This window comes from Anser cygnoides, chromosome 2, assembly GCF_040182565.1.
Source record: "Anser cygnoides isolate HZ-2024a breed goose chromosome 2, Taihu_goose_T2T_genome, whole genome shotgun sequence".
Classification (NCBI taxonomy): domain Eukaryota; kingdom Metazoa; phylum Chordata; class Aves; order Anseriformes; family Anatidae; genus Anser; species Anser cygnoides.
This window is the reverse complement of record NC_089874.1, coordinates 45,439,340-45,467,259: the sequence shown is the minus strand read 5'-3', so window position 1 is coordinate 45,467,259 and position 27,920 is coordinate 45,439,340. Positions and strand designations below refer to the sequence as shown.

The 27,920-nt window shown below is 40.2% G+C and overlaps 1 protein-coding gene across 1 annotated transcript; it reads left to right on the top strand.

Moving 5' to 3' along the window:
- The first annotated feature begins 572 nt into the window (after positions 1 to 572).
- On the top strand, positions 573 to 27,604 carry PIK3R4 (phosphoinositide-3-kinase regulatory subunit 4). Its single transcript, XM_048078018.2, has 20 exons — positions 573 to 708; positions 957 to 1,717; positions 2,963 to 3,096; positions 3,263 to 3,845; positions 6,088 to 6,222; positions 8,121 to 8,342; positions 9,505 to 9,678; positions 10,872 to 11,017; positions 12,980 to 13,183; positions 14,003 to 14,204; positions 15,772 to 15,971; positions 16,917 to 17,127; positions 20,267 to 20,432; positions 21,221 to 21,385; positions 22,595 to 22,806; positions 23,085 to 23,216; positions 24,573 to 24,673; positions 25,727 to 25,815; positions 26,249 to 26,357; positions 26,985 to 27,604. The coding sequence occupies exons 2-20, from the start codon at positions 988 to 990 to the stop codon at positions 27,153 to 27,155; spliced, it is 4,086 nt and encodes a 1,361-aa protein (XP_047933975.2). The 5' UTR covers positions 573 to 708; positions 957 to 987; the 3' UTR covers positions 27,156 to 27,604.
- Positions 27,605 to 27,920: the final 316 nt, after the last annotated feature.

Sequence of the window (27,920 nt, the reverse complement as noted above, 5' to 3'; positions counted from 1 at the left end):
TTGTGCTGCTTCCACTGCAGCCACGCACCTTTCCAGCTCCTCAGCAGGAGTAACAGCTGCACAAAGGAAACCAAAGAGCGGACAAAAGAGAAGGGTGCAGGGTCCCTTTCCAGGAAAGCTTTTGCCAAGGTTGCAACCCCTCCTTGAAAACTGGAAGGCAGCATTTTTAGCACCTTACGAGTTCCCCTCTCACTCCGCCGTGCCTGAAAGGGAAGGACTAAAGCCTGGAATTCCTTCCTTGGGGTAACTGCATGGGAAGGGCTAACAGGGATGTGGCAAGTCATCCTTAACACACCAAACCTGAGCCTCTAAGCCCTCCTCCTCTCCTCCCCAGGAAATCAAACAGCCCTGTTGGCCTCAGAAACAAAACAAAGGGGTAAAAACGAAGAGCCCTGCTTGTCAACCGGCACGGTAGCTGCTGACCCCTTCAGGTCCCCCCGTCCAAACTCTCCAGGACAGAGCTCGGGAGAATACAACCATGGTCAAAAAAGCAAAAAGGCAAAAAAAAAAAAAAGAGAACCAAAACCCCAGCAGCCCCTATGAGAGGGACGGCGGCTATGGCGGCGCCGTGAGCTCACATCCTGCACCGCCCCTTCCCCGCCCGCCTCATGGTGCCGGTTCCGCCGCCCTGAGTCCCGCCTCGCTCCAAACCGCGGCCGGGGAGGGGGGTCCCGGCTCTGCCTGGGCAGGGCGAGCCGTGCCGGGCCGGTGAGCGCTGGGGAAGGGGCTCCGCTGCCGGTGGGGGACCGCTGTGGGGAAAAGCCCCAGCGGCGCAGCCCGCGGCGGGGCCGGAGCGGCGGCGGCGGGGCCCGCGCGGGGTGGGGGGGACACGGTGGCGGCCCGGGGGCTCCGTGGGGTCGTGGGGGGAAAGGAGCTGAGCTGTGAATGCTGCCGGGGTCGGCCCGGGCCTGTCCGGTGTGAAATAGTGTGAATTGTCTTTTTTTTTTTTTCCCGAGGCTGAGGGGTGCCGTCCGCCGGTGCGCCGTCATGGGGAACCAGCTGGCTGGTATCGCCCCTTCGCAGATCCTGTCGGTGGACAGCTATTTCTCCGACATCCACGACTTCGAATACGACAAGAGCCTGGGCAGCACCCGCTTCTTCAAGGTTGCCCGAGCCAAGCACCGGGAGGGCCTGGTGGTTGTGAAGGTGTTTGCGATCCAGGATCCGACTTTACCCCTAACGAGCTACAAGCAAGAGCTGGAGGAGCTGAAGATAAGGTTACACTCGGCGCAGAACTGCCTCCCCTTTCAGAAAGCAACTTTGTCCGAAAAGGCTGCCATGCTTTTCAGACAGTATGTACGGGACAACCTTTACGATCGGATCAGCACTAGGCCATTCCTCAATAACATTGAAAAAAGGTGGATCGCTTTCCAGATCCTTACTGCGGTGGACCAAGCACACAAATCCGGGGTCCGCCACGGGGACATTAAAACTGAGAACATCATGGTGACCAGCTGGAACTGGGTTCTTCTCACTGACTTTGCCAGTTTTAAACCAACGTATCTTCCTGAAGACAATCCCGCTGACTTCAATTATTTCTTCGACACGTCGCGGAGGAGAACATGCTACATTGCTCCCGAGCGCTTTGTTGATGGAAGTATGTTTGCTACAGAGCTGGAGAACATTCGGGATCCTTCAACCCCTTTGGTGGACTTGGCAAATAGCAATCAGCGAACGAGAGGGGAGTTAAAACGTGCAATGGATATCTTTTCTGCAGGTATTTGATCTGGAGAGATCAGTGTCTTCTTAACGGTTGTACGTCAGGGGTGCAGAAAAAGTTTTGGGTGGATTTTTTTTTGGTTCTTTTTAACCAATTTTTAACTTTTTTGCAGTGGGTTTAAGAGAACAGCATGTGGAAGAACTTGCTTGTTTTAAGCATTAAGACTGAACGCCAAACCTTTCATTCACAGAAAAAGTACAGACACAATAGAGTAAGCTACATAACTTAAGCACATCATCATGTTCAGGTGGCTGAGGTCCCAGGGATGCATACTGTATGCCTCATGGGACCCAAGAGGAGGAACCAGTCAGTGGCACACCTAAGATCCACCTGCCTGGGGACTGTGCCAGTTTTCAGTGCAATTTGGCAACGTTGACTTTAGAAGCCCCTTCTTGTTTCATTTTTTCCCACAAGTAGGAAGCTGGATAACTCAGTAAGCTCCTCTCATGGTGCTTCTCACAAATACTTGATAGAGCCTCATTGTAGGAGCCTGTCCTGAGTCTCGGGCTTGTCTTGAGTAACTTGAAAGCCATATGTTTGGCCTATTTAAAATAATAATAATAATAACTAAAATCTGGATGTAAAGGTAACGGTTACTGCACTTTTACCAGCTGCTCTTACCGCCAAACTTCCAGGCTGCTCCACTGATACAGCAGGATGCTGACCATTGGGAATAAACTGCAGGAATGGGACACAAGCCTTTGAAGAAGACATGTATCATATACACAATGGGGGGGGAGGGGGAGGGGGAGGGCGTTTGGTAATTTTGTCATTTTTCACTGCGCTTTTGAGCTTGTTTGAGTGAATGTATGCTGTCCCCCAGCATCACTGCAGAAGTAGAGGTTATTCCTTTACCTTCTGTAAAAGGGCCACTTAGTTTTGACCTCCTGCCTGGTCCACACTTGATTTACTGGCACTCTTCTTCCATGTGACAGTGATGTGGGTTCCTTTTCTGGTGTTGTATTTTCCAGCTGGCAGTGCCTCATGTTTCCTAATTGCAAACTCCTCTGCTGTTGGCACGTTTGAAATAGAATACCTGGGAGACATTTCAGGGATCAAGTGCAAAAGCCAGGTTTTGGAGGTGGAAATACTGTCCCATTTCCACAAGCTAATTTCTCAGCTTCTTTGCCTTGTTTTTAATTGAGCTAAGATTGATGCAGGTTCTGTTCTTAACTGCATATAGGAAACAAAGTTAAAATGTCTGCTTATAATCCTCTGATATCTTTGACTATTTTTTTCCAGGCTGTGTAATAGCAGAGCTCTTCACAGAAGGTGTACCGATGTTTGATTTATCTCAACTTTTGGCTTACAGAAATGGCCTCTTTTCCCCTGATCAAGTTCTAAACAAAATTGAAGACCGCAGTATCAGAGAACTGGTAAGGATGGACTACAGCAGTAGAACCATTTGTGTAATCTGTGTGTAGTTTTTCACCTACATTGGTGACAAATTGCTTGTTGATTTTTTTTTTTTTGTTTTTCATTACAAATGTCTAAACCTTTAATCTTTCTCTCCCGCTCCCTCCTGCTTCTGCCTTTCTCAAGGTCACTCAGATGGTCCATCGTGAGCCAGATAAACGTTTAGCAGCTGAAGATTATTTGAAACAGCAACGTAACAATGCATTTCCTGAAATATTTTACACTTTCCTTCAGCCTTACATGGCCCAGTTTGCCAAGGAAACATTTGTATCGGCAGATGAGCGTATATTGGTCATACGTAAAGATCTGGACAACATCATTCACAATCTCTGTGGGCATGATCGCACAGAGAAAGCCGAGGGAGAGACAAAAGAGAATGGGCTGGTTATTCTAGTGTCTGTGATAACTTCCTGTTTACAGACTCTCAAATATTGTGATTCAAAACTGGCTGCTTTGGAACTGATTCTTCATTTAGCACCAAGATTAAGTGTAGAGATTCTTCTGGATCGTATTACTCCTTATCTGTTACATTTCAGCAACGACTCTGTGCCCAGGGTGAGGGCAGAATCTGTGAGGACACTAACTAAAGTTCTTGCTCTCGTCAAAGAAGTGCCACGCAATGATATTAACATTTATCCAGAATACATCCTGCCAGGCATTGCACACTTGGCCCAAGATGAAGCCACTATCGTCAGACTTGCATATGCTGGTAAGAGGAAATCCAGTCAAAACTCCAAATCTTGGGTTTTTCTGTATTTCCTTAACTGTTTTCTCTGCTACTCAAAATCGTCACACAGCTTGCTGTTTCTATTTCAGTGAATCTCCCCAGAAGTCTCAGAAATTTCTGCAGGTAAAGATACCTGTATTCACCTAAGCTAACTGATTCAGGGGGTGGCAGCAACTTAATAATTTATGGGAGTTGGCTTGTATTATCAAATGAGTTTCTAGTGTAGGTCTATGCCCGAAGTAAATAATTATATGTAAAATAATTGGCAAAACTCATTTGCTCTTTGCTAGATGATTTTCTTTTATATGTATAAATTAACATTCATTCTTCTCTGTGGTTCTGCATGTACAAAGAACTTGCAGAATGTGTATATTCATTTTGGGTTAGGGCCTGAATGTAGCACACAGCAGGTCTGCTCGCAGCTAAGGTAAGGGGTCAGAGTTTAGAGCCTTGTGCTCAGGGAAGCAGCCCTGCATCTATTCCCTAGATAAAAAAGAATGTAACGAGTAAAACCACTTGTCCAAGCAGCCATGTGTATCTAAGTATGTGAACAGGGCTTTCTGAGCTTACCCACCCTTTGCAGCTTTTATAAATTTATAGTAATTGACATTTCATTAGCTCAAACTGTTTGCTTGGAGTAGCCCAACTGAAACGAATAAATATGAAACTCCATTTAAAGCATCACTTCGTTATTATGCTTCAGAGTTATTTTCCCACAGAGTGAAATTTGATACTTGGAGCTGAAATCATATTATTTGCTATGTAATAGATTGACTTAGACCTTAGCAGATGTTTTCTTCATATTTTATTCAGTTATCTGAATTCTGGTGGTTCAGGAAGAAGTTTTGTAATGATACCTCTATTTTCTATTTACCAATTACCCTTATTTGCTATGACTAGCATATTTTTACCTTTTTTTTAAAATTTACAAATCCATAAGTCAGTTGAAGATGATGGCTGGCTGTCTTTTTTTTTTTTAAACTAAATAAACTGATAAAGCTCATTATTGAAGGCAATGTATAGGTAGTGGATAGAACCAGGTGCTTTTGTTCACCTTGGTCTTCCACATTTAGGGCTTTATGAAAGAAACATTTTTCTCATGCCTCGCTTTTATTTGTAGGCTAGGAAAAAAACCAAAACTAAATCTTGTAAAATTCCGGTCTGTTCATAATAAAATTCTAATTTAACTAATATAAAGTTGAGCTTGTTAAATAAACTGAAATGGAAAAAAATAAAATGCCATCTCCTTTTTCTACAATTGCAAAAAGGCTGCAGATTTCACTACTCAATAGATTCCAATTGCATCTGCTTAAACAGAGTTTCTCTTTTTATGTTAAGTAGTTTGACTTTATTTTCAATGCACCTAGAGTATTTTCTGAAATTTGACAGTTATTTGAATTGTAGGTGGTTATCTGGCTAAGTTGCCTTCAATTCAAATAGCTTTTCTTTTAAGAAAACAATTATATTTCAATAAGTAAATAACAAAATATGTAAGGTAGCTTAATGCTTGAGCTAACTTGTGTTACCATAGGACACTTTTTGGACATGGTCAGACTGGTCACTTACAGGATTTGATCTGGCTGTGTACAGTCTCCATTGGCATGCTGGTGTTGTCTTGGATGAGACTCAGAATGACTGCTTAAGTGGGACTTAAGCCTTGACGGGATTATTCCTGTGCCAGCAGTGGCCTGACCCATATAGCTTGGGTTGCTTCGGCAGCTTCCAAACACAGCAGAATAGTGCCAAATCCCATGGATAGATATGGGTATGAATGTCGTAAAACTGGAATCCAGCCCTCGAGGGTAGCCCTGTTGTTATTCCCTAGGGTACATATCTTGGTGTGGTGGTTTGTTGTTGGTTTGGGTTGTTGTTAATTTGGGTTAATTGGCCTTTAAGTTCTATCAGGTTACTTAGTCATTAGCCTGAGATTAGGTAGTGGTTAGGGCTAGTTCTAGAAGACTAAAATTAGTTGTTGTTACATTTGATATCCTTACAATTTTTCCACTTGCTTACATGACATTACTGTGTGATGTACTCAGTAGCTTCTCTGTGGTCAGGGACACGAGTCCCTGAAGTGGGTTAACAGAACACGCTGTGTAATTTCAGTGCTATTTGCCTATCGTGACTGGTGTTCTGAGTGGTTTTAATCTCTCATAAGGGATCATCGAAAGGGTGTAAATTGGCAAAGCAGAACAATTCTTAACCGAAATGTTTTCCTCTGCAGAAAACATAGCGTTGTTGGCAGAAACAGCTCTGAGATTTCTGGAGTTAGTCCAGCTGAAAAACCTGAATATGGAAAATGAACCAAATGGTGAAGAAATGGATGAAACATCTCAGCCTAGTGATAACTATGACACAGGTATTGTCATGTCTACTTACCTTGCCTGCTTATAACAGCAAATCATACGTCAAAGCTCCTGCTTAGTTCTGATTTCACTCAACACTTGAAGGTTAGCCTTCCTATTAAATGAGAAGACTGCTTTGCCTCAACCAGTATCAAAGTGTATCTGATACAGCTTCATGCAGAAACTGACACCTCTGTTCTGAACGCTGTGAAAGACAAAAATAAATAAAGTAGCACACTTTTCTTCTCCAGAAATTCTCAAGGTATTTGACTCTGATGCTGACTGACTGGCTGTATATCCTGCTTCACTCATGGTCCCATAAATAAGTTAGCTGCGTAAAGATGGCTGTGTTCCAAATACCACTTCCTTTGAAGTGCCAGGCAGGGTTAGCTTTGAAAAATCTGGCAAGTTCTAGCATAATCATAGTAGTGTATTGTTCAGTCATTTTTTCCCTTCTGTTCATATGCCTGGCAATTTTTGTCTGTCTTTTGTCTGAAAATGCTGAAAATGTGGATGTCATTGGACAGTAACATGGCAGTCTGTGGTATAGCACAGAGAATGAATTAAAGTTCTAAGGATGGCTTTTTTTTTTCTCTCTCCTGGAAAGGAGGGTTAAGAAATAATTGGCCTTTGTGTCAGCTTCAATGCCTTTTAGTGATACATAGTTTTCTTGAATAATGCTGGGCAACTTTTCTAAATTGGGAAGAGCTTTTTGGTTAAAAACATGTCACTTTAATCTACTTAGCCCAGAATAGATCTGTGACTAATTGTAATGGTAAATGGCTCGTGCATACTCCATTTGTCAGGGAAAAATATATGCTTCAATTATGTTTTAAATAGTTGCAGAACAATGCCTTAAAAAAAAAAAAGGGCTCCTTTCAGTTCTTCATGTAAGCCATTGGGTGTTGAGAATTGCTTAAGCATGAAAGAAAGTAAGGTCTATCTCACAGGCTATGTTTCTAAGAGATACTGTCCTCTATTCCTCAAAATAGCTTGGAGATGAAAGAAGTAATGCAAGGAAGAAAAGTTTGATTAGTTCTGTTCTTTTCATGCTTGCAGAAACTGAGCCTGAGAAATTTGAACCCAGAAGGCAACTTTTCTATGTGACTGACAAACAGTGTTTTAGAAAGCAAATTAACTGGTCTTGTGACTGTCTGTGGGCAAATGGTAATTACTCCTGCAAGGCTGGGATAGCAATATCTGAAAATTTTGTGCTATTTGCTTGAGAACCTCCCTTGTACGGCTTTCAGTATGAGCTTATGCATTAACAGTATTATTACTTCCACTTAATGGAGGTGGTTCATTTTTCAATTGCATCATGGAATAGAAGCCAGGGGTGAGGTCACTTTCAAATTGTTTTGTCAGTGTTGTTAGGGTAACTGCTAGTATTGAATGAAATTGGAAGTACTTTTTGGAGTATTGTTTATTTCCCTCTGACCTTAATGAAGCTAATCTACATACCTAAGTAAAAATACAGCCTTGATCTGTTTTCAGTTCATGAATTTGGAAACTGGCAGTCAAATAAACATGTAAAGACATAATTGTTTTGAAGTACTTTGGTTACTGTTGTAACATTGGTGCTGACTTTTTCTAATGATTCTTCACATCTGCATTTCACCTATATATGAGATGAGTTGGTTCATCCGAGTTGAAGTTTTTACAAATTTAGAATTACATTTTTCTGGGAAGAGTATCTCATATTTCTATAGTTTTTGATTTTACCACCACCCTATTGCTTAGTCTGAAGTCTTTTTATGCCAGTCCTTGGAACTGTTGGGATCCTGTGGCATTGTCCATCTCAGCAAGTTCTTCAGGGTGTTTTTCAGGGTGATGTATCAGCGTAACTCCTTTAGCAACAAGCAGTATATGTGCACATGCTGTTTCTCACCTATCCAAGTGTTTGCTCTTGCAGAGTTGCAAGCGTTGCATGAAATGGTCCAGCAGAAAGTTGTGACTTTGCTGAGTGACCCAGAGAATATTGTGAAACAAACACTAATGGAAAATGGAATAACACGCCTCTGTGTCTTTTTTGGACGTCAAAAAGCCAATGATGTTCTTCTGTCTCATATGATCACTTTCTTAAATGATAAGAATGACTGGCATCTTCGAGGAGCTTTCTTTGACAGCATTGTAGGTAAGTGTATGTTTTCAGCCAGCGTGGAGAGGTAAAATATAAATTTTATTTTTGCATATCTTGGTAACTGTTAAGTCATTTCTTATTAAAGAAGTGCATAATTTTTAGGAAAGGACCTGCTGAATTACTGTGTATAAATGTTTCTTGATGGAGTACACAAGAGACAATGTAAATACAAATATCCTTTTTTTTTTTTGGTCCAAATATTTCATACAAATGAGGCTGACACATTTAAGGCTAGGTTAGATTAACATAAAAAAAACCCACATAAATTAAAGTTTATTTTTAAATCTTTCTAAAGCCACTAATTGAAAAATTTAAATTACAACAAATAAATGCTAAAGTTTTTGAAAGACAAAAAATCCTGCCACCAGAATCTTTCATCAGTGCTCTTTCGTCCTTTCCACATACAACTGCAGGCACTGTGTTCTCACCCTTTAGGAGCACAGCTGGTTTTAGCCTTGCTGTTTCAGACTTTGCTGGCCAGCTGTGTGTTTACATCCATGCCTGATGTCTGGGACCTCTGCAGGCACAGGAATCTGTTTTTGTCAAACAGCTTTCAGAATATTGGTCTAAATTTGAATGGAAAGAAGCTTCCTTTTTTTTTTTTTTAAATGGCTAATCTTCTATTTTCGTATGTCTCTTCAGATGTTCTAAAAATAAATACTTGAACATCAGCAATGATGAATTTAAAAGCCCTTTTTTTAACTTGGGGTTAGTGGAAGAGGTAGATTTAGTAATGTTAAATCATCCCATTTAACTTTTCATGTTATGCTGTCTTATTACAATGTGGTGCTGGTCAATCTAAAAGATTGAAATAAGATTAGAAATAAGTATGTGTCCTTCCTAATCTTTAACACTTTTTTTTTTAATCTCTGATTATAATCTGTGTCGCAGGGAAGACCATCCCTGGTCTTCTAAGTAATTTTAACGCACATCCTGCGTTTTGCGCGTTTACAGTTTTGTTGGACTGAGGCTTTGATGTTTGCTTCTGCATTGCTGTCTCAATATATGCACATATTTCTTGTTTTGATACTTCCTGGAAAATGTTATCGATTCCTTGTCTACCAGAGGATCGAGATTATAAACTTTGGTGAGGAAAGGCAAGGAAGTGCTACTTTGGATTTTTATGTGCTTTCTTTTTGTTTTGTTAATGTTTCAGGTGTTGCTGCTTATGTTGGCTGGCAGAGCTCGTCAATACTGAAACCTCTGCTTCAGCAAGGTCTCAGTGATGCTGAAGAATTTGTCATTTATAAGGCCCTGAATGCTCTTACTTGTATGTGCCAGTTAGGCCTCTTGCAAAAGCCCCATATTTATGAATTTGCTTGTGATATTGGTAAGTTGGAATACTGAAGATAACCTTGTTTTGCTATTAAAGAAAACTTAGTACTGCATAAAGTTTCAGTCAGCTTAGCTGTCTGATATGCAAACCTGTTGTACTGTTTTAGAGTCTACTTGAAATTAAGTTAATAAATTGTTGCTTGTTGGACTGTATTAGTGCTCAGAACTCTTTAAAAAAAGAAAAATCATTTTGGTGGAACAAATTGAAAACGTCTTCTCTGACTTCATATAGGACAGCAGAAAAAAAAAAACCAACACACAATACTTGAACCTTAAGTCTGATAACTTTCTGGTTTAAGATCTTTTCTTATTCTTCATGTCAACCTCGGATCACTAGTTACTTTCTGGAAGCTGGTCAGGCACATAACTTGCGAACTGTCTTACCCATTGGCCTTTGATGAACGGGGGAATCCAGTCTTTCAGACGACACATGATCCCTTCTCATCCTGTTTTGAACACCATAAAATTGCATTTCACTCATTTACAATTTATTATAGAACTTTAAATACAGAGTTGGCCTCTCCTTCCTCATCAGGCTTAATTTAGGCATTTACAAGCTATTTGTAGAAAAGACCAACTCATCTTTTGAAACTGTCTGCTTCTTCCTGTTACGACTTTTCAAAAGCATTCAGAATTTGAGGCAGATGATCCGTGGTTATATCTCATGACTGGATACAGTCCCTTGATTATAACTTCTTAAAACCCACATAACTGAGACAGACTTTTGAGTCAAGCAAGAGAACTTAGAAATAATCTTACAACATAAATAGCGACTGTGCAAGGAAGAAAGTGGAAGAAGGAAGGAATAAAGTATTTACTTAAAAATGAAAAAACAAAACCAAAAAACCACTGTTATTTCAGTTCTCTGTAACTGCCCAGATTAAGGTTAGCATTTATTTTTGGTTTAGTTTCCTTTGCAAATCTGGAGCTGACAATTAGGAAGTGAAATGAATAAACAGGAAAATCATGCTTTTTGACAACAGCAAGGAAGCTGAGTGCCATGGGCCCAGTAAACTCTCTGAAATAGTTTTCTCAATTCAGGTGTCAACCTTGGTGCTCTGCAGGAGGAAGGGCTGAATCTGTGGGGTGATCCTAGGGGAAGGAAATAATATCACAGACTGCCATATACAGGATGATCCTCTCTCTTTAATTTGAATGATGTATTTTAACAGCTTAATTTTCTTTCAGCACCTTTCCTGTGCCATCCTAATCTTTGGATACGTTACGGTGCAGTGGGCTTTATCACTGTGGTAGCACAGTATTTAAACATTGCTGATGTCTACTGCAAGCTAATGCCATACCTCAATCCTTTTATCACACAACCAATAATACAGGTAATATTTCAACTATTAATGTGAATATACCTCGAACAGTCATAATTCTTAGGTCTGTCATTCTCATGGTCCTGGTTATTAGATTTAATTTTTTTTCTAGTAAGGGTAGAGGTGATAGTTTTTTGATCTCAGCAAATGTTGACTGAATGTCCATTGCCATGCATGTTTGAAAGGCTTGTCTCAAATTTTTTGTTTGCAATCAAACTGCTGCAATATTGCACTACTTTGTAGAAGTCTAAAAGGCATGGAAAGTTGGCTATGACACAAGTGTTTCTGTGCTCTGTGCTTTCAGCTACAAACATCTAGTTTGCCCCACTCACTGAAAACACGAACAGTCTGCTAGTATTGCTAGCTTGTGGTTTTTGCAGTGCTACTTGTTTGCTTTGCCCAAGACTAAGAGCAAAGTGCTCAGCATGAGTAAGTTATTTCCTAACAGTATATGTATTGGAATGGCCTGCATAATGCTGGTAACATGAATTATGTAGGCATCTCTGTGTACAGCTTTAGGGCCTGTAGAATTCCTCTCAGGTCTTTAAATAGATAAGAAATAGTCGCAGTACTTGCATTGAAGAGTGCATCATGTGTTTAACCTTTTTTTTTTTTTTTGGAAATCATGCAGCCGGCACCTTAATTAAAATAATATTTTTCTCTGTTTTCCTCTCCTTGAATGGCTTTTGCTGTGTTTTAGGCATTGGTTGATAAATATCTGTCTTGTTCATTTCTTGCTTCATTTTTAGTGTATGAATCTTTTCTTTGCTATGAAGCACTAAATATAGTAAGCAAGTAGGGACTTGGATTGTAATGAAGAAATCCTCACTTTGGACTAATGTTGAATTTGTATTTCATGTAGACAGCCTGTTATGAGGAGTGAGTTGGAGTTACGAGGTTTTCTGTCACTTGTGAAAAAACAATTGCAGTCTCAACCCCATCCCATTAACTATTTTGAGTATTCCAAGTTTTATACAAGCATTTATGTCATAATTTTGGGTCAAGTTAGGTTTGGCTAACTTGGCTAACTCTAGGACTGTAACTGGGGGTGTCTATCTCATGAATATTGCCCTCTTCCCTTGCCGCCATCATCTTAAGACCTACTCATGAAACAGGAAAATTTAAGGACTAAAATAAACATGAATTCAAAGGAGTGTTGGGGTTGCAAGTACCCTGAATGGTGTACAAGATTTTATTTGTTCAGACATGTTCTCTAGTCCCAGACATTGAATCACCACCTGTCAGTATTGAAAGTTGTTGTTTTCTGTTTTAATAGTAATGAACAGTCTTTATAAGCATTTCCACAGTTAATGATTCTAAATTATGCCCCAACCCATTGATTTCTTGTGACTGTTTACTAAACTCGCAATATACTTTTGATTATTATGTAATTACATTCTTATGCATCCTTATGCCATTGTATACATTGAAGGAAAGACCGTAATCTGACTGATCCAGGAGCTCTTCTATTTGATACTTTTAGAGGGTAAATGTAGGTCAAAGAATGACAGAGTTTGAAATAGCGTTGTACTACTAGTAGATTTCTTACTTCCATTTAGCAATGCCAAGCTAAAATTCTGAGATTACGGGGAGAACAGGGAAAGAAAATTGAGGAAGTCTGGTATATCTAGTATGAGAGATTTCTTTTTCAAGAAAGGAGAGAAGTTGAATTTAGATTATTGGCGTAATCACATGCAATAATTTTGATGTCCTAGTGTGATGATTCTGTTGTTGTTATTGTAAGCTTAAAATCATCTCCTCAGGACAGAGTTTAAAAGTAGCTTTTAGAGCAAGCCTTCATAGGAAGATATGTTTTTATTTTTATTAATATTTGTAGTTGTCCAGTTACTGATTTGTGGGCTAGGAAAAAAAGTTAAACTGTTGTAGACATGGAACTACAGCACTTACTGTTAGATTTCTCCATATCTATATGGATATCCTCTATGTTGACTGTTTTCTCTTTTTGAATTACAGATAGACAAAGAAATAGTTTTGCTAAGTGTACTTAAAGAGCCTGTCAGCCGTTCCATATTTGATTATGTCTTAAGATCAAAGGATATCACAAGCCTCTTTCGACACCTTCAGATGCGTCAGAAGAAGAGGAATGGTGCTCTCCCTGACTGTCCGCCCCCTGAGGACCCTGCCATTGCACAGCTGCTGAAGAAGCTACTTTCACAAGTGATTGTTTTTCATTTGTAATTTGAGAGTTTTGGGCTCTGTATGTCTCTACAGCAGCCCTGCAGTTGATGCTCTTAGAGGCTCCTGGTCTGAGGTTCTGATCCTGCAAACCATTGACTTCTCTGATTTCTGTATATGCTTGCAGGACAAAGAGTTCAGAAGTCATGGAAGAGTCTTAAAAGATCTACCAGAAATAGGGTGACCTTATGTCTGGATTTCCCAAGTATATCCTCTTTTTATAGACTTCAGTTGTATGTCTCAATTTCTGACATAGACAATATGTCAGTATTACAGAATACAGGCTGTGTAGAGTGCTGTAGAGGAGAGTATGCATTTGTTGAAGAGACAGACATGCAAATAACAGTGCCAAAGCCAAAGGGAACTGAAAAGTTTTGCGGTTTATATGTGAAGAGGGGAATGCTAAGAATCACCCACACAAAGCAGTGAGAACTGGGAAGAGGAAGGACTGCAGCTAAGTGTGTGTGGTTGGGTTTTGTTCATTTTGTTTCCTACGGTTTGTGGGCTGTAAGAATAGCTGAGGTGGCAATTAAGCAGATTGCACCAGACAGTGATCCAATATTAAATGCAATTCTGCTCTTTCATCATTCCTAGGCGTTTACCTGAAGAAGAAAGATGTACTAAAGCAACTTACCCAAAGTTCATATCATATGAATGATAGACTGGTGTCTTGAGTTCTGGGGATGTGCTCGATAGCTTTACTTCTGAGCCAGTCATTAGTCTTGCTGCTGCTTGCATCTTCATGCCTTGTTTCATGTTCTTGCTCAAAAAAGAAGTAACATCTTTTCTCTTATTCTGCAGGGGATGACTGAGGAGGAAGAAGACAAACTATTAGCACTGAAAGACTTTATGTTAAAATCAAATAAAGCTAAAGCCAATATAGTGGATCAGAGCCACCTGCACGACAGCAGTCAGAAAGGGGTGATCGACTTGTCAGCTCTGGGAATAACTGGCAGACAAGTGGATCTTGTTAAAACAAAACAGGAGCCTGATGACAAACGTGGTTGGTATATTTTGTGGTCTATATAGATAAAGTATTGTTTTTCCTTCAGAGAACTAAGTCTTTAATTTACTCAGCAATTCATCCTACATAACTTTCACCATCCTCACAGAGTTTGCAATAAGGAAATCTAGAACAGCTTCTCTGTAGCATGCTGCTATTTGAAACATGAGGTGTTGGAATGCTCTCTACAACAGTGAAATATAAGAATATTTTGCTTGTAAGAGTACTTAAATAAGATTGCATTTGCAGTAGCAATATGCACAGGTTGTTTTAGCTGGTTGCGACAAAACAGGACTAGAGACCCATGGTAAGTAAGCGTAAATTGTGAAGGACACATTTCTACTACTTCTGTTTCCTCTTAAGAAGTGATGAGCTCTTTAAATTTGAAAATCCAGGATGTTTTCTTGAGGTGGTATGGGGAAGACTGAAGCATAGGTGTGAAACAGGCTAGCACTGAGGAGTGTTGTCATTCATCTAAGTACATACTTTTTTTGCTTTAGAGTTCTTCAGCTGCCTGTCCACCCTCATTTTACTTTGTTGCCTGCTTTCCTTTATGCTTAGAAAACAATAACAAAAATAAAACAAAAAAAACCACCTCTCATATTCCCTGGTCCAGCTTTTAAATCCACTTTCTGCTAACCCTTTTCCAGTTGTCTGTATCCTCAAAAGTTTGTTTTCTTCTAGGTGATGTTTGATCTTCCTCTTAGCTCTTTCAAACTTGTAGGTCCCTTCTCTGTATGCCACTCTTAAGTTCTATGGTTTTAGATGTAAAATACAGAAATATCCAGAAATATCTGCAAACTGTGTAACTACTGCCGTCTTATTTCCAGGACTAAGATATTCTCTGCAAATGTTTTGCATCTAATTTTAAAGGAAAGTACATAAGTACAGGATTTTTCATTTTTGTGTATCCTCTGGAGTCAGGAGTGGGCAGGATTTAAAAGTTAGTAGGTGGAGAATGTGCTTGGTCTGATTTTTTTTACACAAAACTCTTGCCTGCAAAGTCTTTGTGCCTTCAGCTTTCCTTCACTGATTTCATCCAAATCTAATCACGTGTTTTCATTTCACTTTCTGTATTTTACAGTTTTTAATGACTCCAAAAAAATGATGAAAATACATTTCCTGTTTACAGATAACATTCTTGAATCTATAGATGATGTGATTTTGTTGGAAAACTGATTGTATTTGACTTATCTACTGTTCTATTACAAACTTATCCCAGACTTACTCCAATAATGGAGTAACACTTGCAAGGAAGAATTTTTCACATGGAGTCTAATTTTGTAGCTTTATAAATACAAAATTTCACGATACTGGAATGAGTCAACTGTAGGTTTAATAAGGTGTAAACAGAGCACTTGCCACATGTTCTGTTTGCTTCATAAAGCCCTGTCAGCCAACTTAAACCACCTAGCAGTGGTTTTTCTCCATTAACTATATACATAATAAATTGGCATGTAAACATTAATCTCACATGTAGTCTGAAAGCAGTGACCAGCCTGGATGAATATTGTCATCACTGCATTTATTCTCTCCCTCCTCTCCCTCATGCCCCAACTGCTTATAGCTAGAAAACACGTAAAGCAAGATTCAAATGTAAATGAAGAATGGAAAAGCATGTTTGGGTCCCTGGAACCATCTAACATCTCCCAGCCAATACCCAAAGGACACGGGCAAACGGCTGATCCTGAGTCTATACAAGCTGGGAAACCACTTCGTTCAGAGTCCTCAGCTGGCATTTGTGCTGCTCTATCATCCTCTCCACAGGTATGGCTGAAAAACACCATCTTTGCATCTTTCGTCTTAAACTGAGATGATTCAGTTGTTTAACATGTTCAGTTTAATGTGGAGCAGGACTACGGGGAAGTGGCATTCTTGTTTCGTTTGGAACTTACTTTAAACTGTTGTTGTTCTCTTGTGTTTTTCTCCAGCAGAGTAGCAGACTTTAAACTTCTTATTTTTAAAATAGGAATTAAAAGAGGAGGGAAATAAGTCTAGTCACTTGAACAGAAAAGCTTTACTAACAAATGTATGCTTTGCATGAAGGGATGGAGCTTTGTGTAATAGCCAATTGTTAGATAAGCTGTTCTGATAGGGAAGACTTCTCAAATTGTATGCTCTGATACGTGTTGTGAGGAAGAGATGAGATACCATGACTTTAACTTGGAAAATAGGAACTGGTGTATCACATCATAGCTGCCTTTAGACATCCTGTACCTGTAATACTTGGTACTGGCTACAGAAGGATGGGCAGGGAGCCTTGCAGGCTGGGGAAGCGTCCCTTGACACTGAGCTCTGCTGTCTGTTCAGTTTCTAGTTGGAAATTAACTTCTGTTAGCTTTAAATAAGTGTCCACTCTGAACTAAGATGGAAACACTTCCCACTTTTATTTTTCAAGCCAAATATAAACAATTAATCATTTGGGAGCTAATTTGTAATTCTGTCAGTCTTAAGAGTGTACAAAAATAGGATATAGAACATACTAGGCAAACTAGGTAGGATAACTGAATGGTTATGCTTTTCTATAAATAATTTTCACTCTTTAATTGTTTTCAAAAGTTTTTGATTGAGTTTGTATCATGATGGATCTGAAATATGAAATTGTCAATAATGTTGTTGCTATTGTATATTTGTATTAAAACCAATCACTTCTGCAAACATTTACTGTTGTAAAATGTAAGGCATATATTTTTAAGTGCTTATCTGTTACAGACATCCGATGGAACAGTTGTTCAACCCAGGAAACCGACGATACAGGTACCAAGCAGTTCGGTGTCCGCATCTGCATACCAGCTACGCATCACCACTTGCAAAACGGAACTTCAGCAGCTGATTCAGCAAAAGCGAGAACAGTGTAATGCAGAAAGAATTGCCAAGCAGATGATGGAGAATGCTGAGTGGGAGAGCAAGCCTCCACCTCCAGGTAAATCACAGGCCACTGAGGTCATTGGGCAAAAAAAAAAAAAAAAAAAAAGTTAAAACACGTTAATCCCAAGGAAAAATGCAAAACATTAGGAAAACAGGAAATTTTAGGCAATATGCCTGCTATGCAGAACACCTATTTAGCAAAACATATGCATGACCTATGAAAGAGGATCTGGACCCTGGATCTTTACTTTTCCAGTAATGGACCCAAACCACTCGTCTAAAGCCCGGGGTGTGCTATCTTTTCCAGAGAGTTTTATGAAGCAGGATGTTTACAACAGGATATGTGGCAGATAACGTGCCATCCTGTGACAGCCTGTAGCTTGGTTTCAGCAAGGGTAGAAATGCTGTTGGAAGGTGAGAAATGTATTTTTACCTGGGGAGTGACTCCAGATTTTCAGCCATCCTGTGTGAAAGTTTTAAACTCTCAGCCAGGTTTTGTTAACCAGGCACGCGTACTGGAGTGAGCTGTTTGAGCTGCCCTTGTTTACAAAGGGGCCTGTCACCTTCCGCAGTTGTAGCGGCAATACAGGTGCCCAGCCAAGAACAGATGTATTCCTATACTACACTGTTGCTTTCAGAGAGGAAGGAAAGCCATTTTTACCTCTTGTTCCCTTTTCTTTACCAGAAAGGAGCAACACACAGGTTTTGCTGAACAGAGCTTTGGCAGCAGCCATGGAGGAAACGTGCACAGTTTTAAATTTGTCATCTTCCTATGACCTCAACTTAAATTTTGATGCTCCAAATTCCAAGTTTGGAATTTACCCAGATTAGTCCTCAGAATTTTCTGCTGGTATTGTCCGCTGCATGTGCTTGTTAATGAGTATCCCTTATGAAGATTCCAGGCTAATGGGAATTCATGTGCTTAAATTTCAGATGTTAGCAGAATCTGTACTGGCTAGGCTTGCAGTGATCAACACTATGATGCTAAAGTCTTTTGGTAGATCTAGCATGAAGTTACATAGCTAGGTGTATAAGCTACCACATCAATTTAAGGGAAGTTGTTGAAAATTACAAGGAAACTGATAGAGTCAGATAGCATTTGAACTTAGCTAACCTTGATCAAGCTTGGCTAATTTATGTGTTTTTGTCTTTTGAAGAGAGTTTTAGAACTTATCAAATAATGGGTCCTGGTACAAGCAGCTGATTTGCTCAGCCACAGAAGGGATTGAGTGCCAGAATCATAAAATCACAGAATGGTTTGGGTTGGAAGGGACCTAGAAGGTCACCTCATTCCAACTCCCCTGCCATGGGCAGGGATACCACCCACTAGATCAGGTTGCCCAAAGCCCCATCCAACCTGGCCTTCAACACCTCCAGGGATGGGGCATCCACAGCTTCTCTGGGCAACCTCTTCCAGTGCCTGCCACCTTCACAGTGAAGAATTTCCTCCTAATATCTGATCTAAACCTCCCTTCTTTTAGTTTAAAACCATTCCCCTTGTCCTATCATGTGACTGAGCAAAATGTTGTTCTCCATCCTTTTTATAAGCCCCCTTAAAGTAGTGAAGGGCTACAATGAGGCCTCACCGGAGCCTTCTCTTCTCCAGGCTGAACATCCCCAGCTCTCTCAGCCCTTCTTCATAGCAGAGGTTCTCCAACCCTCTGATCATCTTTGCTGGCCCCCCCTGGATCTGCTCTAACAGCTCCACGTCCTTCTTGTATTGGGGCCCCCAGTCCTGGATGCAGCACTCCAGGTGGGACCTCACGAGGGCAGAGCAGAGGGGGACAATCCCCTCTCTCGCCCTACCGGCCACCCCTCTGTTGATGCAGCCCAGGACGCAGTTGGCCACCTGGGCTGCAAGCACACACTGCTGGCTCATGTCGAGCTTTTCGTCCACCAGAACCCCCAAGTCCTTCTCTGCAGGGCTGCTCTCAATGAGTTCTTCTCCCAGTCTGTCCTCATGTCTGGGATTGCCCCAACCCAGTTGCAGCACCTTGCGCTTGGCCTTGTTGAACCTCATTAGGTTCACGTGGGGCCACTTCTCCAGCTTGTCCAGGTCCCTTTGGATGGCATCCTTTCCTTCTGTTGTATCGACTGACCATTCAGCTTGGTGTCATCTGCAAACTTGCTGAGGGTGCACACAATCCCAATGACTTCCTAATGTCTAATCTGAGCTAAATCTTTAGTTTAGTCTAAAGCTGCTACCCTGTCCCTATCCCTGTACTCCCTGGCAAAGAGTCCCTCTCCAGCTTTCCTGTAGACCTCCTTTAGGTACTAGAAGGTACCTGAAGGTAGAGAAGGTCTCCCCGGAGCCTTCTCTTCTCCAGGCTGAATCCCAACTCCCTCAGCCTTTCTTCACAGGAGAGGTACTCCAGCTCTGATCATCCTCATGGCCTACCTCTGTACTTGCTCTAACAGGTCTATGTCTGTTAATAATGTTTATATTTAAAGTTTCTGTGTTACTCTGAAATTAGCTGTAGTCTCTACCTCATTAATGTTCATCTGTTGTTAATCCTTCACTGAAGCAGATGCCTGTTAGAAATGAAGCTAGATATGTCTGCTTTGCTTATGTCAGAGGAGGAAACATATCACACAAATCTTGGCAATTTCTTGGCAAGAGTTACTGAATGGCTGCTCAAGTCCTCAATTCCTTTTTTGAAGGGCTTGGATAAAGTTTCTGTGGGATTTAGAAGAGCTGCAACTTCATTTTATTACGTACATAAAGCTGATGTGTAGCTTGTGCTGCAATGCCGAGCCTGTCACTTCAAGCACGCTACAGACAATCCAGGGGTATAAGCCTGCTCAGATGTGTTGCTCGCTATGTGCATTTTGGGCTTTTAAGGGATTGCCATTCACAGCACAGAAGTATGCATAGGCTGATTACAGGTGATCTGTGCATTAGTTTCTCTACAGCATGTACGGGTTCTGAAGGGTTCTTTGTAATTTCACTGAATGTGCACAGAACCCATCTAAAAGAAAACACTTACTCAGTTCTGCCAATAGACTTCAGTTCGGAATTGAACAAGCTTTTGCCTTGAACTTTTAAAATGCATTGCCTGTGTGTTTTCAGTGCCTTCTATGCTTTGGAACTATAATAGCTGTATCCCAGTATGTCTGAGATCAGGGGAATTTTCTTGTTCCTGTTAGGTTACAAAATTAACCCCAAACTTTCTGGTTTTCTGTTTTCCCTGTAGGATGGCGTCCCAAAGGGTTGTTGGTAGCTCACCTCCACGAACACAAGTCTGCAGTGAACCGCATTCGGGTCTCTGATGAACATTCCATTTTTGCTACTTGTTCAAATGATGGCACAGTGAAAATCTGGAACAGCCAAAAGATGGAAGGAAAAACCACTACAACCAGGTAGTTTTAAAACTCATAGGACTACGGGGGCTACTCTTTAGAATAAAAAATAAACTAGAGCTCAGAGGAAATACAAATCACTTGTGGCTATATTGGAGATTTTATTATTGAAATATACTGGTGTTTTTCTTGGCATGCAAGCCTAAAATACTAGATTGCATTTGCAAACCTTTTTCTTTCATTAATTAATTGAAACAGCAGAGGGAGTGCTTCACAGTTGTAATTACAGGCTCTTTGACTTCATTTCTAAGCATAAATAAAAATATTTTGGTGCTGCTGTCTAAAGCCATTTGAGGGTGTTTTTTTCAACAAATCAGCTTTATTCTAAACTGTCTCGTCCACTGATATTTGATGCAGGAAAGCTGTATTGTTGGTTGAAACACAGGTAGGGGGGTATGAGGCTGACACTCTCTGTGAGAAGTATCTTTGGAAGAAGAGGATGTGTCTGAAAATACTTTTGAAAAAGGGCAGTAGATTGCAGTATCAGTTATGTAACAGTAACTACAGTATGATAATTTGATACAGATCTGCGTTAGACTTTTATTCTATTTTGTTAGTTGACAAATATGTGCTGCTGAAGCTGGAGACTGTCATAGCCTAGAGGGTCAAAGATGGACAATTAAGCTTGCAGGAGCAACTCTGGCTTTGTTGCTTTCTGATTTTGGAACACTTAGTAAACATTCTCAGAGCTCTCTCAAGAGCCAGTGGTGTTTGTGGCAATGTAAATAAAAATTACTTCTCTTAGAAAACATTTCTTCTTTTTCTCCCCCTCCGCTTTTACTGTTCAGATCAATTCTGACATACTCTCGAATTGGAGGACATGTCAAGACGCTTACATTCTGCCAAGGCTCGCATTATTTGGCTATAGCTTCAGATAATGGTGCCATCCAGCTTCTTGGTATTGAGGCTTCAAAGCTCCCTAAATCTCCTAAAATTCATCCAATACAAAGCAGGTACGTACTTACAGCATTTAAATCTCACCACACAGCTCAAGCTGTTGGTATATCCCTCGCTTAACGAGTCTTTGCTCTGTGCTTCTTGCTGGCTGATCAATCCCAGGCTGTACTGGAAGGCTATAAGCAGTGATCTTATCCTGCTTCGTAAAGACAGGTTGAAAAGCAACAGCGGAGAGATTTGGATTTATAGCTCTAGGTTATCGGTATCTCCTGTGTCACCGGACTCATTATGAGCTTGAAACAGTCACTCAGTCTGAATACTTCTCAGTTCTTTTATTTATGCCCTGGGATTGGTAGCTTCTTACCTCCACTGTTACAATGTTAATATTTATAAAGTAATTTTAGAGGTTCTTTTTAGAGGTCATTAGATGGTTATTCACAAATGAGCAATAAGTGATTTGGCCTCAGATCTGCAGTTTTTTGTCCCAGGCTTTTAAGGTGAGGAGTAAGGTCGCAAATATATGAGGGATAAGACACTATTTAGTAGAATGTGTGGGGATGATTTAGACCTTTCTTACCTGTCTCCATGTAAGTGATTTTGAATAGTTGGCACTGATTAAACAGCTTGATCTTCCAGCATGAGTGAGGAACACGTCCAGGCTCCATCAAATCTAGCCTTTGTCTCAAAGACTGCTTTTTGTCCAAAGTAAGGTTTTGTTTCAAATGTCCTCTCTTACTGGGATTAAGTTCATAAATGAAGTAAGCAAAATCTAATGGAGGTGTAAACTGCAAACCAGAGGCATGTTTCCATTTTGGTGTATACTGTGTTTGTGCCTGAAGAAGGTCCCATTTGCACACACAGTGAGTGACTGAGTACAATTCTGGCAGTAGGATAGTGGAGAAGAAAAAAATAAAACAGGTATGTGTTCCTGCCTGTAGACTCTGGGTAGATGAATATCTGATAAGCATGGAATGTGAATCTGAGAGAAATATCTGAAACAAAGAGAGCCAGAGCACTGCAAAGAACATGCAAAGAGCTCTCGACAGTATTTTACTAGCCTGCAGAAGGCCTGCAGGTTCTTCGAGCAGAGAGTTTTCAGAGAGTGTAAGCATCCGTTGCACTAAGAGTGGAAAGTTGTTCCCAAGGCAGATGCCTTGAGAAATAATGTGAAGGCAATGCTGGTTGGCCTTAGCTATTGAAAGGAGTCTTAAACTTGGGAGTACTATCTGTTTCTAATTTAGTTTTTTTTTTTTTTTTTAACCCAGGTCTCTAGATTTGAAGGATGATGGCTGCGTGGTAGATATGCATCACTTCAATTCAGGAGCGCAGTCAGTGCTGGCTTATGGTACAGTTAATGGGTCTCTGGTTGGATGGGATTTGCGATCTAGCAGCAATGCTTGGACACTGAAACATGATTTGAAGTTAGGCCTCATAACTTCATTTGCTGTGGACATACACCAATGCTGGCTGTGTATTGGTAAGCCTGTATTTCCTACTAGCTGCTTTTTGTTTCGCCACTTTAGTTTTATTTTACAATAACTGTAGCTCAAGCTTCTGCTTGATTTGATTTACTAGAATATGCTGTTCTCTAAGAAGGGGAAGGAAATACCTCCTGATCTATTTGTGGGAAGTATTCTGCTCTATAATTATTTGAGGGTGAGGTCCCATCTCCGTAGAAGCAGAATACAACAATATGGAGCTGTGTAAAAACGTGTGTAATTGTCCTTCTGACTGTAGACAGCTGTCTCTCACCAGGCACAAGCAATGGTACCATGGCATGCTGGGACATGAGGTTTCAGTTACCAATCTCCAGCCATTCTCATCCTTCCAAGGCCCGAATCAGACGCCTGCTCATGCATCCTGTCTATCAGTCCTGGGTAATTGCAGGTAAAAAGATTTTAAACTTACCGCATAGTCGCCAGAGGTTGTAATTAAAGAAGCTTCTGTTTCAACTTCTGCTTCAATCCCTGGGTCTTCTTTGTTTGTTTGTTTGTTTTTCTTCTCTTGTAGTTTTTCTTGTGCTTTGCTTGGGGAAAGGAAAAAGGGAAAGTTCATACTTGTATTCTACCACTGTGCCCTTCTTGGCTTTTTAAATTTAAAAAAGAGAGAGGAAAAAATAATAATTAGTGCTAAGCCATTATGAAAACGACAGCCTTTCCAATTCTCATCTTCTGGAGCATTACAACTCTTGTGAGCGTCCCTCCCTGTGTGCTAACACATCATTTTTTATGGACAAAATGTTTTAAAAGACAAAACCCGATCTTGTGCCATACATCGAAGCTGACGGAAATTCTGCCACTGCCTTCAGTGCCTTTGTACAGCAGAGACTGAAAGGTTGTTCCATGTCCAACTGCCTCTTGAATCTGATCCAGCTGTGTCATGGGTTAGAGCTTTCTAAAAACTTCCGAGAGTCTTCATCTGGTATACTCACAGCTGCTTCATCCTCACCGCATGTAGCCCTCTCATATGCTGTGCGTAAGGAAAGTACTTCTAAGTGTTTCTGTCAGGAACATTCTGAAGTGGACAAGTAGCTTAAACTAATCCTACAATAACAAAGCTGATAAAGTTGATATGAAATGAGAGCGATTTGAGTTTCATATCTTGCTTAAACTTGCTTCTTAGGTTTGACTACTTTTAGTAATGAACCACCCTGGGACCTAAACAAATTTCTTTAAAAACATGTAAAAAAAGGAAGCTACTCTGTGCTTTCTAGTTTTTTCTTCTCTGCTAAAGAATAAATTAGTGACAGAGTTAATCATTTTGGAATATTATTCAAAATCCTTGCATGCTAGGTTGATGCCAAGCATGTAAACAGTCCTTTTAACAGAATTCTTTGCCTTTTTACACTAAACATGGGTGTGAAACTTCATTGTAGTTACTGAACTTGGTAACTTTGGATTCCTGTCTTAACTGCCCAGGAGTAATCTCCAAAGTCAGCAGTGCTGAACAGATCATCTATCATTCCTAAAGAAGTATGTGAAGTTATCTAGGGAGGAAACAATGAATTTTTAATACCTTTTTTAAAGGGTTATAGATTAAAGCTCTCTTAAGGGGAGGCACTGTAGTGCTATCAAGGGATAAAATCAACAAAATGCATGCATGGCTGATAAAGCAAGACTAACAAATGCTGCAGAGAGCAAGTAAAGAGCATCTGTGCCATACTCTCTGTCATGTTAGTAAAGTGAGTAGTGAGAGCCAAGCCACATGTTTTATTTGTATGCATTGGCATTATCTTTCCTGTAGCTGTTCAAGGCAATAATGAAGTCTCCATGTGGGATATGGAAACTGGTGATCGACGCTTCACTTTGTGGGCCAGCAGCGCACCGCCTCTTTCAGAACTGCAGGTCTGGTCTTTTTCTCTTCCCACTTCTGTTCTGTAGCTGGGGCCAGAACAACCTCAGACTCCATGCTGTGCATCAGTACAGTTACCTGTCTCCATGGCCTTGCCAGTTGCACCAGCAACTTGCCCTGGTATTTATTTTGGCACCATAATTGTTTTGCTGTCAAAATTAAATTCCCTTTGTAAAACACTAGTGTAACTGGAATCTTCATTGGTATCTTCCACTCCATGTGGAATGTACTTGTGACGTTCACTTGTTATATCCAGTCACATTCTCACAAGACCAGTGAGCCAGGCAGGCCTGTAAAGATTTTTAGCAACGCAAAAATTTGTGGTATGGCATCTTGTACTTACTTTTACTTGTAGTTTCTGGGATAATGGGTACCTCCGTAAGCATCTGTTCTTTTGCATGTTCATTTTGTAATATAATGCCACTGCTACACTTAACTGACAGTTTAGAGCATGAAGTTCCTCTGCTTCCAGGAGTTAATTGGGGAAGGAGCAATCTGGGAGATCTTTACATACACAAAAATAACCCCATGTTCTTCATAAACATCGTAAATGCAGATCAGGAATCCACCTAAACTTGAATTTGTACGTACTAGAAGGACTGCAAGTTCAGTTCATTTTGGTCACCCGCTTTGCAAAACCAGACAGGAAACTTCATGATTCAGGCTCGTTTTCTGCTGTTATATCCCTTCCTTAATGCCTTAATCACGTAAAAGTTTGAGCTTCCATATGCTTCTCAATATGATTCACCTGCCTGATTTTGTTAGAAATATTCTTTCTTATTTGCCATCATTGAGAATACTTCTTGGTATCTTGGAAATTACATTATGAAGGGTTTAATTCATTACACTGATCTGTGAACTGTAAGAAACAAAAGGAAGCAATTTACTTTAATATTTAAAGATGTGGCCTGTTAACAAGGTAACTTGGCATTTGTCACAAATATTTGGAAATTGTATGGATGAATATGGTAAAGAATGCATTTACTTCGTGAAGCATGGCAACAGCTTTTGATAGTACTTTTTTATATGTTCTTTTTTCCTAATAGCCTTCCCCTCACAGTATCCATGGAATATACTGTAGTCCAGCATCTGGTAATCCCATATTACTGACAGCAGGCTCGGACATGAAAATAAGGTAATGAAACCAACAACGTTTTTGTTTGACACTCTCCCTTTCTACCCTTGGCAGTGTATTAAGTTTTGCAAAGCACTGTATAAGTAGGCTCCAAGAAGCCAAAACTATAATGCTGAAGATGCGTTCACTAGCAAGCATCAGTGAGCAGAAAGAATTGTTCTCAACAAAAGCAGTGCAAAACTGTGCTTCCCTGGGATGCAGTGTGTACCGTTCTGTGAAGCAGTTGATAGGCTGCATGTCAAGAAACAGAAAAAATAGCATGTCTAAGCTTGATATGAATACTAATTTCTCTTCATCTTCGTTCCACCAAGTGTGGAAAGCATGCAGTATTTGGTCTCACGCATTTTCACCATAAGAGTAAGACAGGTTTCAAACAGCCATATTGAGTTGATTAAAAATTTTAACAGCTTTATTTTTTTCTCTTTCTGTTTAGGTTTTGGGATCTAGCCTACCCTGAGAGATCATACATTGTTGCTGGAAGTTCTAACTGCCCATCCGTTTCCTACTACAGGAAGATAATTGAGGGCACAGAGGTGGTTCAGGTATTTTTGCTTTGTTTGATAGATACCTATTCAGCATGCCTTTGGGATGGCCCTCTGGGTTACATTAATTTCATGATGACTTCAATTACAATTCTCTCTTAATTTTAATGGATGGTGTCAGCGTTGGATTTTGGCATAGTTAGGAAAAAGTTATTTTAAAAGGAAAAAAAAAAAAACAACAGTTGTTTCTGACAAAATTAGGCTTACCAAATAACACATGCAGAAGCCACATCATATGTTTCCTTTTTTATGTTCCTTCTATTGAACTGTTTTTTATAAAAACTCTTGGAAAGCTAAGATGTATGTGTTGCTGTAACCTTTATTTTTCCCTTGAGGAACATCAAATCTTATTAGTTTGTGTTATTGAAATAAATATGACAAATGACCATGATTTTCCCTAATGAGCTGTTATGTCAGTTCAAATCAAGACTTGGGTTGTGTATGATGAAAAGAAATGAACCAAGGAATAATCATAAGAGAACCATCAAAGGGTGGAAGTTTGTTGTTGTTGTTGTTGTTATTTGAAGAGGGGTTTTTTGGTCTTCATATGCTGACAAGCTACTATAAGGGACAATAACCCTTTGCAAATCTCACCGTTCTCTAAATACATTTTTTTTTACTTTACAGGAAATTCAAAACAAGCAAAAAATGGGGCCCACTGATGAGACCCCTCGGAAGGGTCCAGAGTCTCTACCAGTTGGACATCATGATATTATCACAGATATAGCAACTTTCCAGACCACTCAAGGGTTTATAGTAACTGCATCAAGGGATGGGATTGTTAAAGTGTGGAAATAAAAGTTGTACTAATATATAGTATGTAAATATTTGTAATAAAGAAATAGTGTTATAATGAAGTTTTCAAGGACTACTTCCAGATCATGGAATAGAACGGACTTTAAAAGACTGTAAAGGGGGTGATAAAATCAGTTATCAGTGTCCTACCACCCTGTTGAAAGCACTTCTTAATCACTTTTTTTATTAAAGGTGTTTAGTATCTATGGCATTTGCCTGAAAGGCCAAGCAGTTTTTGAAGAAATTGTTTAGCCTAGTTTGTCACTGTTCTTCAAGGATCTTTCAGAAGATGATTGAAAGAACTCCCACACATCTAAACATACAAAAAGGAAACGGCTGGTACAATTTCAACGTCTGACTGCTGCTGCATTGAATCTGAGAAATGAAATACCAACCAGTGCACTAATGTCCCTGTATATTCTAATAACTATAATAAAGTCCACTTGAGCTTCCCTGTTTGGTACTCGGTTCTGTTCATACCCATTGTTCCTCTGCAGTAATTTTGTTATATTGTGGCTACAGTGTAAAAAGAATTTGTGTTATAAGATCCATCTCTACAGTGTTAAAGCGCTTTACAGTGATCATTAGAAGGTTAAAAACTGGGGCAAGCAATGATGCTTCAAAACCTCTTAAGCATAAACTGTATGTCTGTGTGCGGCTCTTGACAGTATACAGTAATGTGGAATGACAAAATCATGGTGGCCATTCTCATGAGAAAACTTGTTGGACTTCATTGGCACTACTTGTAGGGACAACGAGCTTTGGCCC

Excerpts from the sequence above, each read along its gene's own strand:
- PIK3R4 (XM_048078018.2), top strand. The coding sequence starts at position 988 with ATGGGGAACCAGCTGGCTGGTATCGCCCCTTCGCAGATCCTGTCGGTG. Across the intron at positions 6,223-8,120 it reads TAGTGATAACTATGACACAG|AGTTGCAAGCGTTGCATGAA; the intron begins GTATTGTCATGT and ends TTGCTCTTGCAG. Across the intron at positions 23,217-24,572 it reads TCAGTCCTGGGTAATTGCAG|CTGTTCAAGGCAATAATGAA; the intron begins GTAAAAAGATTT and ends TCTTTCCTGTAG.